At 37.3% G+C, this 15,242-nt stretch overlaps 1 protein-coding gene across 1 annotated transcript in view; it reads right to left on the bottom strand.

The window, feature by feature from the left end:
- The window catches only part of ATRN (attractin), a 127,911-nt gene extending 113,169 nt beyond the window's left edge, over positions 1-14,742 (bottom strand). Inside the window, exons 1-6 of the mRNA XM_006758124.2 lie at positions 14,726-14,742; positions 13,544-13,627; positions 9,585-9,698; positions 6,229-6,357; positions 3,061-3,266; positions 1,925-2,093 (exon numbers count right to left, since the gene is read on the bottom strand). Coding sequence (XP_006758187.1) covers positions 1,925-2,093; positions 3,061-3,266; positions 6,229-6,357; positions 9,585-9,698; positions 13,544-13,627; positions 14,726-14,742 — 719 coding nt within the window. The remainder of the gene's footprint in view (positions 1-1,924; positions 2,094-3,060; positions 3,267-6,228; positions 6,358-9,584; positions 9,699-13,543; positions 13,628-14,725) is intronic.
- Positions 14,743-15,242: the final 500 nt, after the last annotated feature.

Below are 15,242 nucleotides of genomic sequence, written 5' to 3'. Positions count from 1 at the left end.
TATTCCTTTCTCTAAATTCTTTCATGTTTAAGAAGAGTATCTGCTTGCTAGCTTTACAGCTCAATGACACCTTGGCTGGGTATAATATTCTCGAGCCATCCATTCTTTTCTTCAGAAATTTGCAGATACTGCTCCCTTGAATGCTGGTATTAAATGTTACTATGAAGAAGTCAGAGGCAAGTCTGATTTCTCTCCCTTTTATGTGGTTTACTTTTCTGCTCAGAAGCCTAGAAGTCTCAATCATTCTCATTGTCTCTCCCTGGCTGTCTCCCCCTTCTCACCCTCCCTTGCTTTCCCTATGTATCTTACTCTCACTATATATAAAAAAAAAACACCCACATTATTATACTTTAGGTAAAAATAACTCTAAACTATCCGGGAAAATGGTTTTACAAAACTGACTGCATAACGCTGCAAGACTTTTGTGGAGTTCTGACCATGCAAGGTGTTTTCTGAGAAGGACTACTGTGGCTTCTGTAAACACATTTACACCTACTATTCAAGCCAGTGGACTCATTGCTCCCCTTTGCTTACTCATGCACAGATACTGATACATACAAGTCTTGCAGCTGTCAATGGTTTAGTTCTACCCATCTGCATAGATCAAGCATGTCAAACGCGCGGGCCCACAACAAATATTTTTGGGGCCCAGCCAATATAAGTGTGTAAGAAACATTTTAATAAAAATTTCGTAACTTAATTTTTACAATATCCTGTTATACATAACTATTAATAATGAACTACAATGTTCGCTAATGACTGATGACTATAATCGTGTTGCATTAATTTCCCTTATGTGCCTTACGTGCAGGCGCACCATTTCTCTCCACTAATACTGGCAGCGAATATTTTAGCAGCTGATTGCCACATCACTAGTCTTGGACTGACTTGTTTGGTGTGCGCAACAGGAAATATTTTAAGTTTGGAGAACAAGAAATATAGGTTTATTTGTGTTACGGTCATTAATTTGTGCAGTTATTCAGTGTCTGGTAAATTAATGTTCAAGAAAATATTAATTTTTATTAAGATGTTCTATTATTTTATGTTAATGATTACTCATTTGTTTCAGCCGTTTATATTCAACATGTCTCTATAGAAATAAAGCTACATTTCTATGAAAATTGAAGCTTCTGTCTTTCTGCAGCCCACATAAACTTAAACCTTGTTTATTTGGCCCATGTAAGCTTTTGAATTTGACATGCTTGATGTAGATGCATACCTCTAACCAAGTCTTGTTATCAATGTAACCCATGTTTTTTTGCATGTTTCCTAGCTGTTCTGCGTATTTAATGATACATTTTGGGGGAAATCATAAACTATGCCACCACTGCCATATTCGCAGAACCCCTTAAAGAACAGATGCTAGTTTTTTACAACCTTCATTAATAGAAAATGTCTAGAAAACACTGCGAGGGCACAAAATCAGCAGTGAGTTAAGCGCTGATAAATTTCTCCCCAAAGTCAATCTCCATAGCTAATTCCACCATGACAATATATAGCCTCCTTTCAGGATAAGTGGCATGAGACCAGTAAAAAGACCTTGAAGGCTGGGAAGTACTACACAGTGGCCTAATTTCCACCGGTAAACTATAAATTCAAACCATTTGCTCTATAGATACGTTTTTAATTAAATGAAGAGATAAAGTAATCCCCTATTAAAAAGAACCTACTCTATGTACCTAAAGCAAAGCACAAGATACAGTACCTGGAAAAGATGAATTATTGCTTATTACAATAAATTCTTTGTGGCTCCCAATTTCAAAAACTAAGGATATGTCAAAAAAGTCTGGGATACTATTACCAAAATATTAAGAGATTTTCCACCAGATAATAGAATTACTGATGATTTCTTTTCCTTTTGTTTATTTTATAAATTTTTAAAATGGAAAATTAATTTTTTTGCAAAAGTGTTAAAACAACTTACGCTAGAACCATGCTGTAATCTGAGTGGTTAAACATATATCCTCCAACAATCCACATTGTATTTCCATTGACCACAGCTTTGTGAGAGGCTCTGGGGAGCTTTGGGTTAGAATATTCCTCTTGAGTCCAAAATGACTGGTTAGCTGGTACAGGAATTGAACATCCAGGACCTAAGAAAACATAATAAATTAGCTTCACAAAATGCAGCTTTAAAATTACTGCATTTCAAGTTTTAATCTACTAAATGTAACAAATATCTAAAGAATACTCAGTCTTGCCCTTTAGCGTCTAGATATCAGACAAATCACTTTAATTTGTGCTTTTCATTTACTCAAAGCTAGAGACCAACAGTATCTTTCATAAAATTCAACATCACATACTTTTTAATGATGACCTGACCACATACAGGTTAGGATTTTTTAGTAATAAAACACTTGCTTCAACAGCCCTTGGAGGAAAGAGGACAAAGGGATTATTAGTGCAAATGGAAAAAAAACAAAACTTTAGGGCTAAAATGTAAAGACTAGTCCCAGGTATAATAGTACAAACTTCCCATTTCCTAGAAAATCAAGAAGCTCCATTCTTGGAACGTTTGGCTTCTGCTGCACCATCAGTTATTTACCTCCTTGATTTGGTCAAATTGAACAAATAAGGCATTTATAAAAGCACATTTCCTTTCACAATAAAAGTGGTCTGACGAAGGGATACATGTATAAAGAAAATCACTAAATCAGTATCAGCTAAAGCTTCTTTAATAACTTTTATCTACAGATAAATCCATTAGCTGACTACTTTAGACTTTTACTATGTAATGAAAGTTTCTGATGAGACATTATTATTGTCCCGTCCCCCAGCTTGGTTCTCTGCTATGTCGTCTTATGGCTGAGACCAAGTTCTCCAACTTTCATGAATGAATTACAAAGAATTTCAAACCCTTCCCCAATTCTAAAGAGACTACAACCACACATCTATAAATTTCAAAGATTTGTAAGAAGTTCAATAAAGAGATGTGAAAATCTAAACACTACCTGATATTTGAACAACAGAGAAGATAGAGATACTAGGGATAAAGTCAATTATAAGTTATTACACTAGAAATATACTGTAAGTTGGAAGAAAAGTGAAAAAAGCACCTACCCTGCCACTCTGAGAAGCAGAAACATCCTCTGACATCACTGGAATTGCATATGCCTCGATAAGGAAAACCACAGTTATTTACACAGTGAGGAATGTCACATGCTTCACCTTCCCAGTTTTCAGAACATTCACACTGAGCAGTGTTGCTGCTATTGCTGATCTTACATTCTCCTCGGCCTGAGCAATTATTCGGACACATGTCAAAACTGTAAAAACAGTGAGAAAAAATTAAATCAAAACAAAGCAACACGTGTAATAATTTAGGAGAACTTCCTCCTACACAAGGTTTAAGAACGTCACTGTCTTTCCAGTTCATTCACAAGCACGGCTGCAGTACTTACCATTCAGCCTAAACAGGGTCACCCAACAAAGCACAGCTGGGGTAAGTAACAAAATCAAATTGACCTTACTGGATTCTCTTAAGAGATAAGTGAAAGAACTTACAAAGAGAGAAGAAATTCTTGCAAAATGTCCAGGCTTAGCTTCGCAAGGATGGAATGACTACCCTATTCTTGGTAGCCCACAAATGATGAGCATTACAAAATGACCAAATGCATGTTGCAAGTTTGGAAAAGAAAAGAATAAGACAAACTGCAACAATGCACCATCATCCTCATTGCTGGGGTCCAGCCCCAGCAGGTCCAGGGGTCCCCAAAGGTGTGGACGGAGTCGGCGAAGAAGGAATGACACAGAGATAGCGTTCAGTTGATCAGCAGCCTTGCCAGGATCTCTAGCCACAATCTCCAGCCAAGTTCTGTGTCCATGTTCTCTTGCTAGGTTCTCCAGCCACATTATCCAGGTTCTCCAGCCAGGTTCTGTAGCCATGTTCTCTCGCTAGGTTCTCCGGCCAGGTTCAGTCGCCAGGTTCTGTAGCCGGCTTCTGCAGCCAGGTTCTGTCTAGGTTCTCCAACCAAGTTCTGTAGCCAGGTTCTGACTAGTTGATTCCAATCCTATCAATCTCTATTCCAAAGGTTAGGGCGTTTCTTATCTCCATTCCAGGGAGTAAAGATTATGTAGCTTAAGCATGATTGTTCGTAGTTAAAGAGATTAATTACCCACCTGGCACTTAGTGAAGGGGTTTTATTTCCTCCCTAACTTCAGGGGAAAATCTCTACCTGGGGAAACAACCTTTCTTGGAGAGGTGACCTTGGTTAAAACACATAGTGCCAAGAAGGTGAGCAAACATATTAAGAACAGTATGCCATATATGCCAGGTCCCTTGAAACAGCAAGGGTGGACCGGCTCCCGGCACCCTCTGGATAGTCTCTGAAAGTTTACAAAATGTGTTAAAGATTATTGCCCAGATTGTTGCAGGTGGCAGCAGCATCACCCAGGAGGTATGTAGAAACACAGATTCGCAGGCCCCGCTCTGCTGAACTACAATCTCTGGGTAGGGCCCAGAAATTTGTGCTTTAACAAGTCCTACAGAAGATTCCTGTGCATGTGAAGGTTGAGAAGCCCTAGCCTAAACTCACATCTCCCTTCTAGCCCTTCCCCTTCGGAGAAGAAATTCACCAGTTTCCCACTGTCAGTGCCATGACTTTCTAATCTTCCATTCCTACTAGGCTCCCGACTCCACCCTCCCCAGCTAGGGTGACCTAAAGCCTCCTTTGCTTACTCAACCTCATAGCTGTCAGCTTCCTCCTTCCTGACACTTTCTTCTCTGGGCTTCTGTGACAATGAAGCCCACCAGCATTCCCATGCCTCTTAGCTGCCTCTACTATCCCTCTCCTCACCGTGCACAAACCCCATAGGCCAGTCACTGTCCACATGCCCCATAGGCCAGTAAGTCACTGTCTGAGTCCTAGATTCCAATATCAATGTCCTGTTTAGACATCTCATCTGTACCCAACCAACCTATCAGCATCTCCCCTCAACCCAGCCTTTATGCCTACCTGTGTCACTAAAAATCACCTTGCTAGTACTGTGTGTGATAAGCCGCCTAGGCTGCCAAGTCACACACCCTGGGCGCCTGAAAGACTGAATCACCATACAAATCAAGATAGAGACGGCTTCAAATCAGCCTGAATGAATACTGAGATCATGAGAAAATAGGCAGAAAAGAACCCAATATAAAGGTTACAAGTAGAGATCACTGCCTATGGCAGGAGCAGGTAAACTTATTTTGTAAGAGGCCAAATAGTATTTTAGGCTTTGAGGGCCACAGAAGTTCTTTATCACAAGCCACTAGCCTATTTAACTACTTATGAAAAAGAAACATTTCTTCTTTTTTTTTTTCAGTTTGAAGAAGTGGGTTTATTAGTGAAGCAGTGAGACAGAGAATAGGCTACTCCACAGAGAGAGCAGCACCCGTCCCCCCGCCCGCCCTCCCCGCCCCCCGTTAGTGGAATTTGCTTCCTTTACTGAGGTTCATTTAATCGAGGGGCATTTCTTAAGAGGAAAATAGAAAAGACAAAAGGTTCTCTAGCCCTGGCCATGGTTTCTCAGTGGTTAGAGCACCAGACTACGCACCAAAGGGTCATACATTCGATTCCTGGTCAAGGGCATGTACCTGGGTTGTGGGTTCGCTCCCTGACCCCCAGTTGGAGCATGAGCAGGAGGCAGTCAATCGATGTGTCTCTCTTACAGTGACATTCTCTCCACCCGCCCCCCTTTCCCACTTCCTCCCTCCCTTCCACTCTTTCGGAAAAGCAATGGAAAAAATATCCTCAGGTGAGGATTAGCAACAACCAAATTAGCCTCTCTTCGTATCATAACAAATTCCAAAAGCTGCTAAAGTCTGTCTGTCTACATTTCCTCTGTAACCTCAACTAAGTTGTCATCAATGGTGCAACCACTGAGTACATGAAACTACTACTATTTGTTAAATCGTCCTTAGCAAAAACCCTCTATGTTTTAATCCATTAGCAGGAAAATGCTCCTCTCTTCCAGAAGCTCAATAGCAGAAAGATCTAGGTTGAAACTGTGTTTCAAGCACTTTAACAATGTATTGTTTCCCACTAGCTTCTTCAATTATAAAACAAATAGAAAAACAGTGCCCATATTTCACTGTTTTAAAAAAACTTTAAATGAGAAAATACATTCAAACTGCTTACCGCAATGCCTGTCACACCATAAGCCCTCAATATATGTTAGTCATTATTACTGTTAAAACAAAGTATATAGTCTTTTGAATAAAACTACAAATATTAGACTTAAATATCTTACTTGTAAGTGATATTAAATCCAGTCAAATTATAAGCAGCATCACTAAAAAAATGCAGCAGGGCATAACCTGATGTGGCAACAACCTCAGGGACAGTCTCATTGCCGTCTCTTTCAGGAACAATCAGGCCACTGAAATGAAAATACATTTCTTATTAAGAGAAACACAATCACAGACATATCACATGGAGGCAAACACAAACTCAGAGCTGAAATTCATCTTTATAATTTCAAAAACCACTTCCAAGAAGATGGGCAACTTCCTGTGATAAATGCATGTTACAACCCTATTCTGGTTTCTCTGGGGAATAGACCTGAATCTTTTGCTAGATTCTCCTTTATTCTGGGTTATAGTTCTATTAAGATTTGAAATCAATGGCCCTATTATTCTTTCTTTTAATAAACATTTTTATAATGCTTCTTTGAAAAACTGAGTAAACCTCTAATAATCACAGAAAGTAACAAACTTCATGAGTTGATGATTATCAAATACTAGCAAAAGATATGAAAAGTAAACATATAAATAAGTAAGCTTGATAAACAAACACATAATTCCAAATACATATTGATGTATTTTCTTTGCCTAATTGATACCAGATTACATTTTATAGTTTATTTTACCAGTAATATACCATAAGCATTTCCAATATCACTAAAAGTTCCTTCAGAACTTATGGTATCTTGGTCCAGCACACAAAAATATTCACTGGGTACCTGGAGAGGGAAAGAATTATATCAAGGTTCTAAATGATGGCTTTAAGGCTCCTGACCCATAATACCAACTTGCTTTCCAGAAGAGACATGCGAACTTGAAGTCCCATCAATAAAGAATGAAGAGTCAATCCCACCTCACCCCACCAAGTAAGATTACTAGTCCTATTTTAGCTTCGCTAATAAGTAAAAAGTGATTTTTAAATTTAGATTCTGAGTTTCTTTTACACTCCCAATGTTAACCATTTTTCCTATGTTTACCTGCCTATTGCATAGCTTCATATGCTCAATATCTTTAATTATTGAGATATTGTCACCACTACCAACACTGCCACCTCATTCTCTAAAAGCCTAAATCCTTACCAGGTCCTATGCAGTCTGTTCCACAGACATCACCACCACCCAATGAACAAAAATCTCAACCATTATTCTCTTCCCTTATTCACTTGACCCTAGCCCAGGGGTGGGCAAACTTTTTGACTCGAGGGCCACAATGGGTTCTTAAACTGGACCGGAGGGCTGGAACAAAAGCATGGATGGAGTGTTTGTGTGAACTAATATAAATTCAAAGTAAACATCATTACATAAAAGGGTACGGTCTTTTTTTTCAATAGTTTTATTCATTTCAAACTGGCCGGATCTGGCCCGCGGGCCGTAGTTTGCCCACGGCTGCCCTAGCCACACCGGCCTCTTTGCTTCATAATTTGCAATACACCCAGAGAAAACACCATACAACACCTGCATCTTAGGTTTTAAAAACTGAAGACTACAAAACGGAATTCAGATTAAAAGTCCACGTCCTCTGAATCCTGTGTGGTTTTTTTCTTTATTGACTGAACCAGCTACTGCCAGGCTCTCTCCACTCTAGGCCCCAGCACATTACCACTGGGTTGATTCCTCTATCCAAGTCCTCCAGACCCAACAGCATTTCTCGGCTCCCCATCTTGTGACAGGGTTTCCAAATTGTTCTGTTTATCAGTGGTTTAGAGGTTTTGTGTTTCAGGTAAATTTCAATTTTCAAACCTGTATTTTCTCCCTATAATTTTAGAAAATTTATATTCTAATACTGTGCCTTAGGTTAAATTTTAACACAATCAATGGATTAATCTATACTATCAGTTAACCAACGTTTTGTTTTTTTTTATAGAAACCTAAAATTTCTGTTTTCTGTACATACATATACTTTGGCTCTTCTCAAATGTCATCAATTAGAACAATTACAGCCTTCTGCTTATTTATATGCTGCTGTTGATTCACATGTCTGCTCATCAAATACCCAGTCCAGGTGAAGCACAGCACTGATTCTGCATACCTGCTTGGCTCATGTTCCCCCCAGGCTAATGGCAAGCTGATTACACGTGCCCAGCACATTACAAGACTCCATATAGTTGGATTAATGAACTCAGTATCAAGTGAACCCCCAACAAGTACTATCATGATAACATTTATAGGTAGTTTTTACGCTTATGTTAAAATTTGTGGTGCCTCTTACTATAATGCAAGGAATGCTTCAAATTCTGGCATAAAGACATACATGCTCAACACTTAGCAAATGACATTTTAATTCTTAGCATGGCCTATCCACCCTGATCTTTGGCCTCGGAAGTGAATCTTAGAAACTGGTTCTTAGTTCAAAGATATGTTAGAGAGATTTCTAAGCCAAAGGGAGGGGAGAAATACAAGGGCACATTAGTCCCCTGGTCTCCTGTGTCCTTGGCAACTCTTGTACTATTTACTCTGTTACTTCCTCACCCACATGAGACTAGTCCCATGTGAGGAATACAAAAAAATATTTGTTGAATTGATTTCTATTTAAAGTCAAGGAAATAAAATACTTATAGGGGGTGGGGAATCCAGAAAGTGAGTTGTAGATGAAAAACTGACAAGTATGACTTCCTAAGGAGATGTGTATTTTAAAAATATATTATTTTATAAATCTTCTATCAAGTTAAAGGAAGAAAAATAGGATGGTTTTCAATTCCTATGTGGTCAAAAAGATAATAACACAGCCAGTTATTGTTAATAAAAACTAAAATGCCAAAAGAAATTAGAACATGCCATATATTGGGTGTTAAGCTATTTTAACAATATAGAATACAATTATTGAAAAAATATTATAATACATAAATGGTATATTCCTCATTCTCCTCAGATCATTTCATTTTGCATGTGTATTCACTGTTCATTTTCTGTGTATTCTTCCATAAAATTCCCCTCACCCATAAATACACACACACCTAAATTTGAATTTAACAAATACTTCCTGAAGGCCTATGTAATGAGGAACACAGCAAGGATTAAAATTAACGTGATCCCTGATTTAATTTTTTTACAGAAATATTATTATTCAATATATTACTCACAAAATATTTTTAAAATGTAAACTTCACCACCACCAGGAGAAGCAGATGAACAATACTACCATCACGACTATCCAGAGCAGGAAATTAAAAAAGAGAAGTCAAGTACTCTGCCCAATAGACTTACCTAATAGTTACAGGAAACCAAGTCAGGCCTCCAGAAATAGTACTATTTCCATGAAATAGTGTGTTAAGGAATAATAAAGGTGAGTCCAGTAAGAATGCAACCTAGGACATATGTTTGAATTCAGAAATCATATGATTAACAACTAATATGAGTGAGCTTACCTAAAGGCAGCAATTAGTGGTGCATAAATTGAGTCCCCATCATAAACATATAAATGGTCCCAACTACACTCTGTAGCAAAATGATTGAAACGGAGTCTCATTATTCTATTTGGCCTGAAAAAAACAAACCAAAAATAATTTATAATAATTATCACTATCAAACATTTGAAAAATATATATCTAGGTTTTTAATTTACAGAGAGGAGAAATTAATACTAAAGAGTATATCATTATTTGCCAAAGATTCACTTAGTATATACTATCTGCAACAGACCACTAAACATGAACTAATACACAAAACAGCATGGTCTGTGCCTCTTTGGGCCTTATAGTCTATACAGTAGCCATTCATTAACAGGCTCTGAACCAACCCATTAGCCCTTCTAGTTCTATACTTCCTTATTCAACTGAAGACTCCACACTACATCATTTCATAATCACACCTGCCAATTCTCTAAACTCACCTACCCCTCTGACTTTTCATGGAACTACTTGGCAAAAGCCATGGTCTAGAGGAAAACACTTACCTGCTTTGACTTAGACTGAACCCAAACAAAACTAATCCGTGCCAGAGAAAGTCACACCACTGAGAGGGCTGGCTCCAGGATTGGTCACTGCTCACCAACTTCAAATGGTACTTCAATCCTGCCAGCAGTCCTATTACTAACTCTCTCTCCCTCTCCACAACTGGTCATCTCAATTACTATTTCAAGCCATTCAGTCCCACCCACTTCTCTCACCAAGACAAAAATCCCTCAAATTCCCATTTTTCAAAACAGATACACCTACCTACTTCTCCTTCCATTTTTCAAATATTTAGCATCTCCCTTATCTGAAACATCTACATCCACATTTAAATCTCCTTCGATATCACATATTTTACAAAAACAACAAAACATAAAAAGCTTCAAATCCCAACTCTTCTTCTAGTTATTACTCCACCCATCCCTTTCTCCTCTTAATAGAGTAAAACTCTACAGAAAGCTTTGTTTTCTCCATTTCCTCATATCCCACTTACTCCTTCACTCTCTTACTTGGCTTCAGCTCAAACAGCTCTTGGTATTAGCAACACCATCTAGTTCCCGCGGATGCCTAATTATATGTCTCCAGTCTAGACTTTCCTCTACCTCACACTTACCTATCTAAGTAAATACATAAATAAGTTAACTCAGCTGATGATAAATACTGTGAAGAAATTGAAGGAATTATGTTATGGTAGTACACCAGGTGGTGGGGAAATACCCCAGAAAGCTTTGAAGGAGATTAGAATGACAAGAGATAAGCCATATGAAAAGCTTAGGAACAATGTTTCACACAGAGGAAACAGCATTGTTTTAAAGACTCAGGAAGAAAGAAGTTGATGTGTAAGAACAATATGAAGAAAATCAGCATATCTGAAACAGTAAATCGAGGGAACCTCATGAGATAAGAAGAGGTAAGCAAGGGGCAAAAGCAAAAATCAAAAGGCCAATTTCAAGGCTATTACAGGGGCCGAGGAAATTGAGGGTGGTGGTTTTTATAATAATTTCAGAGATGGATATGAAAAGGAGAATGTAGAAGGATTTGGGAGATATTCTAGAAGGAAAATGGACAGAACTTACTGATAGGCTGAATATGGGAATAAGAGGAAGAAGAAATTATTTGTTGCTTAGGCTGAGGAGGAACAACCACTGAGATCCCATGCTGAGCAATGGTGGAGGACACCAGATGGGAGTGGACTGACAGAAAGGGCAAGGGCAGACAATAGAGCACAAGTTCTCAGAGTGTGGTCCACAGAACACCAAGGGCCCTGAGACCCTTTTAGGGGCCCAAAAGGTCAAGACTATGTGCATAATAATTAATACTAAGCTTTCATGTACCTTATCATCACGTTGGCATTTACTAATGGTACAAGAGCAAATGGTGGGTAAAACTGCTGACACCTTGGAATCTAACAAGACGGTAGCACCAAACTGTACTAGTAATCACTGTAATGCTTCACCATCACTCCCTCACAGACAGAAAAAAAGAAATGACAGCTTCATTTAAGCACAGCTTTATTACATGGTAGAAACTATAAATTTTATTAATAGTACACATCTTTTTAATATTATGCATGACAAGGTGGGAAGTATGCATAAAGCACTTCTGCTACCTAACAAAGTACAGTGGTTTCAAGGAAAATCACTTTTGAAATTGTTTGAGTTGTGAGCTGAACTAGTTGCCTTTCTTTTAGAACACCATTTACCATTTTTACTTGAAAGTCAGACTTGGATATATGGCAGATATTTTCTTGAAAATGAACAAAGTAAAACTGTCACTTCAAAGAAAACAATTGGCAGTATTTGGTGCCAAAGATAAAATACAAGCCTTCAAGCAATAATTAAAGCTTCGGAAGATTGATATCTGCCACCTAGATACAACTTCCCAATATTTAAAACTTTCTGATGAGATTGATGGTGATATAACTAATGTGGTTTTTTAAATTGATTTGAGAGAGAGAAAAACATCGATTTTTATTGTTCTACCCATTTATGCATTCACTGGTTGATTCTTTATTGTGCCCTAACCAGGAATATAATCTGCAACCTTAGGTAGCAGGACAATGCTCTAACCACCTGAGCTACCTGGCCACAGCACAATGTGATTTTTTAAATATATTATATAATGAAATATATCAACATATGGGATATCTGCATAATTCAGTGAGCCAATATTTTCCAAATGACCACAAATCATGTTATAAAACCATGCACAGGTTAAAGATCCATTCAAAGTACAAGAACACTAACTACTTTTAATTTAACAAATTCCTAAAGTTCATTCACATTGTTTCATATTCCACATTGTAATTTACTTTTAAGAAACTACCACTTGTCAAAGACTACCATCCACAATTCTTTAAAAGCACTATAAAAACCCCTTCCCTTTTCCCACTTCATATTCAAGTGAAGCCTAATTTTCTTCACATACTTCACCATGGTAACATCGAAACAAAGTGAATGTAGGCCCGGCTGGCGTGACTCAGTGGATGAGCATCTACCTAAGAACCAGGAGGTCATGGTTCAATTCCTGGTCAGTGCATATGCCCAGGTTGCAGACTCTATTCTGAGCAGGGGATGTGCACGAAGCAGCCAATCAATGATACTCTATCTCACCATTGATGTTTCTATCTCTCTCTCCCTCTCCCTTCCTCTCTGAAATCAATAAAAATGTATTTTTTTTAAAAGTGAATGCAGAAAAAATGATAATCTAGCTGTCTTCTATTAATCTAGGGAAGAGATTTACAAAAATGTAAAGCAATGCCATTCTTTTATTAACTTTTTAAATACAGGGCTTCTTTTTTCATAAAAATATGCCATTAATGCTAACACATAGTGGGTTTATCAGTTGTTTAAACTGAATTAAATAGTATTTCTTAGTTTTAATTTTTAATATGGTAAAAACAGATATAACCCACAAAAACAAAAGTTATTTAGAATTCTATAAATTTAAGAGTGTAATGAGGTCCTGAAACCAAGAAGTTTGAGAAACACTGCTTGAAAGGTTTGCTGAAGGTAAGAAAAAGAAGGTAACAGCTGGAGAGGCATGGGAGCAAAGAGAAGGAGTTGTTTGGCCAATAACAGTTATTCTAACTTTCATCCCCACAATAAAAATATGTATTTATAAAAATGACACAATATTATGATTTTCTAATGCTTTAAGCACATCACTTAAAATACTCCATTTTTTAAACTAAAACAACTGAAAATATACAAAATTCTGGTGTGTACAATTCATCTACAGCATTAAATCATCACAAGAAGTTTTTTTTAAGTAAAAATAAAGATTAAGAAAAATAAAATTTACTTAGAAAATAAGAAATTATCGAATAAAAATATTTTAAGTACTTTATGCTACAGTTTGTTAATTTTACTTATAGGAAAAGTAATGCCACACTGAGCTCTATCCTAAAAAAATAATTAGCCATTATTACTTACTGTCCTTCAATGAGCCATGTGCACTTCGTTTTATATTTATAATTTCCAGGTCCATCTGTTACAAACCCAGAAGATCCAGTTAATCTGTAATTTAAAGGAAAAAAAACTTAAGTCCATCAAGATTTTATATATTAATAATATATTTCTTAATTCTCAATACAATCCAAATTAAGCAAAGTGAGATGCATACTATATAACCAGAAGAAAATAACTGCATAGTTATATTCAGATTACACAAATACAGATAAAACAAATATATACATTTAAGAAGATACACATATATTAAAATCAAGACAAATAAATAAAAATCATATCTAAATCTTTCCAGATAAGATGGAGAAAATAATACATTCTACTATAAAAACAGCCACAAAAACTTATTTATAAATATGAGCTGGTATTTTAAAAAATAAGATCACATAGCCCTGGCTAGTGTGCTCAATGGTTAGAGTGTTGGCCAGTGCACAGAGGTTCGATTCCTGCCCTGGTAGGGTTACAAGAGGGAGGCAACCAATCAATGTCTCTCTCAACTCAGTGTTCCTCTCTCTTTGTTTCTCTTTCTCACTCCTCCCTCCACTTTTTCTAGGAAAAAAAATCAATGGAAAAAATATCCTTGGGTGAGGATTGACCAAAAAAAATTTCAGAGTAACAGTTATAAGTATTTAATACAATAACACTATAGTCAGCATAACTGTGATGGGCAAACACATCACGCCACAACTCACAACAGATCCACCATAGCCATTTAAGTTGCTGCTTCTGAAGTGGCAATCTATAACCAAACCTTTGAATAGTGTACATCAGCACCTGTCTTCCCACACTCGTGCCAAGCCTGAAGTTTGGCAATATTTTGAGATCTTGCCAATATGGTAGGCATATCCTATTATTTAATTAATGTTTTGACTGGTACTAGCCCTAACGTTTGAATCTTCTCATCGCTTGTTCATTTGTATTTCCCCCTTTGTGAATTTAGATTCCATATTCTTTGCCTACTTTGCAACCAAGTGGTCTTTTCAAATTAATATTTAGGAGTTCTTTTTATATTAAGGAGCTCCCATTTGTATGTTATATATACTATAAATATATTTTCTCACTTTCCTTTTTTCTTTATACTTTGTTTCCAGTATAGTGTGTTATATAGAAATTTTTATTATTTAAGAAGGATGCTATTTTCTTTCTCACTGTCGTTTCCACGTCATTTTTTCCTCCGTCTTCCACCAACAATGTCAGTCTCTCTGAAACAGACACTCTTTTGGATCAGTCTCCCTCACTTTTTTAGATATCTACTGAGACCCTAATTACATTTCACCCACTGAAGACATTAGCATCTTGTTCACTGCCTTTCACTCAACTACTTCAACATCCGAGATGTTCCCTCCAAAATCCAGACTCTCCATTTCATAATTTCAACATTAGAATCTTTCTCCATCCCACTTTAGTTACTCAGTCTTCTAGGTCTTGTCATTACCAGTAATAGCACAACCACCAAAATGCTCATTTTAGGTGTCCTGTACTCCTATGCTATTACCATCTCTTCTCTCTCCGGTTCATTTAGCTTTCTTCTCCCTTCCCAGTGAGTCATCAGCCCCATGGGGACCTCCAATCCACTAAACCAACTCTCCTCCACGTTCATCCCCATTACCCACACATTTCACTTTCCCACTTCCCTAGTTAAGATCCCATGAACTATCACAATTAT

Source organism: Myotis davidii, unplaced genomic scaffold, assembly GCF_000327345.1.
Source record: "Myotis davidii unplaced genomic scaffold, ASM32734v1 scaffold32, whole genome shotgun sequence".
NCBI lineage: Eukaryota > Metazoa > Chordata > Mammalia > Chiroptera > Vespertilionidae > Myotis > Myotis davidii.
Note: the sequence above shows the minus strand (reverse complement) of the source record. Positions and strands in the feature narration are given on the sequence as shown.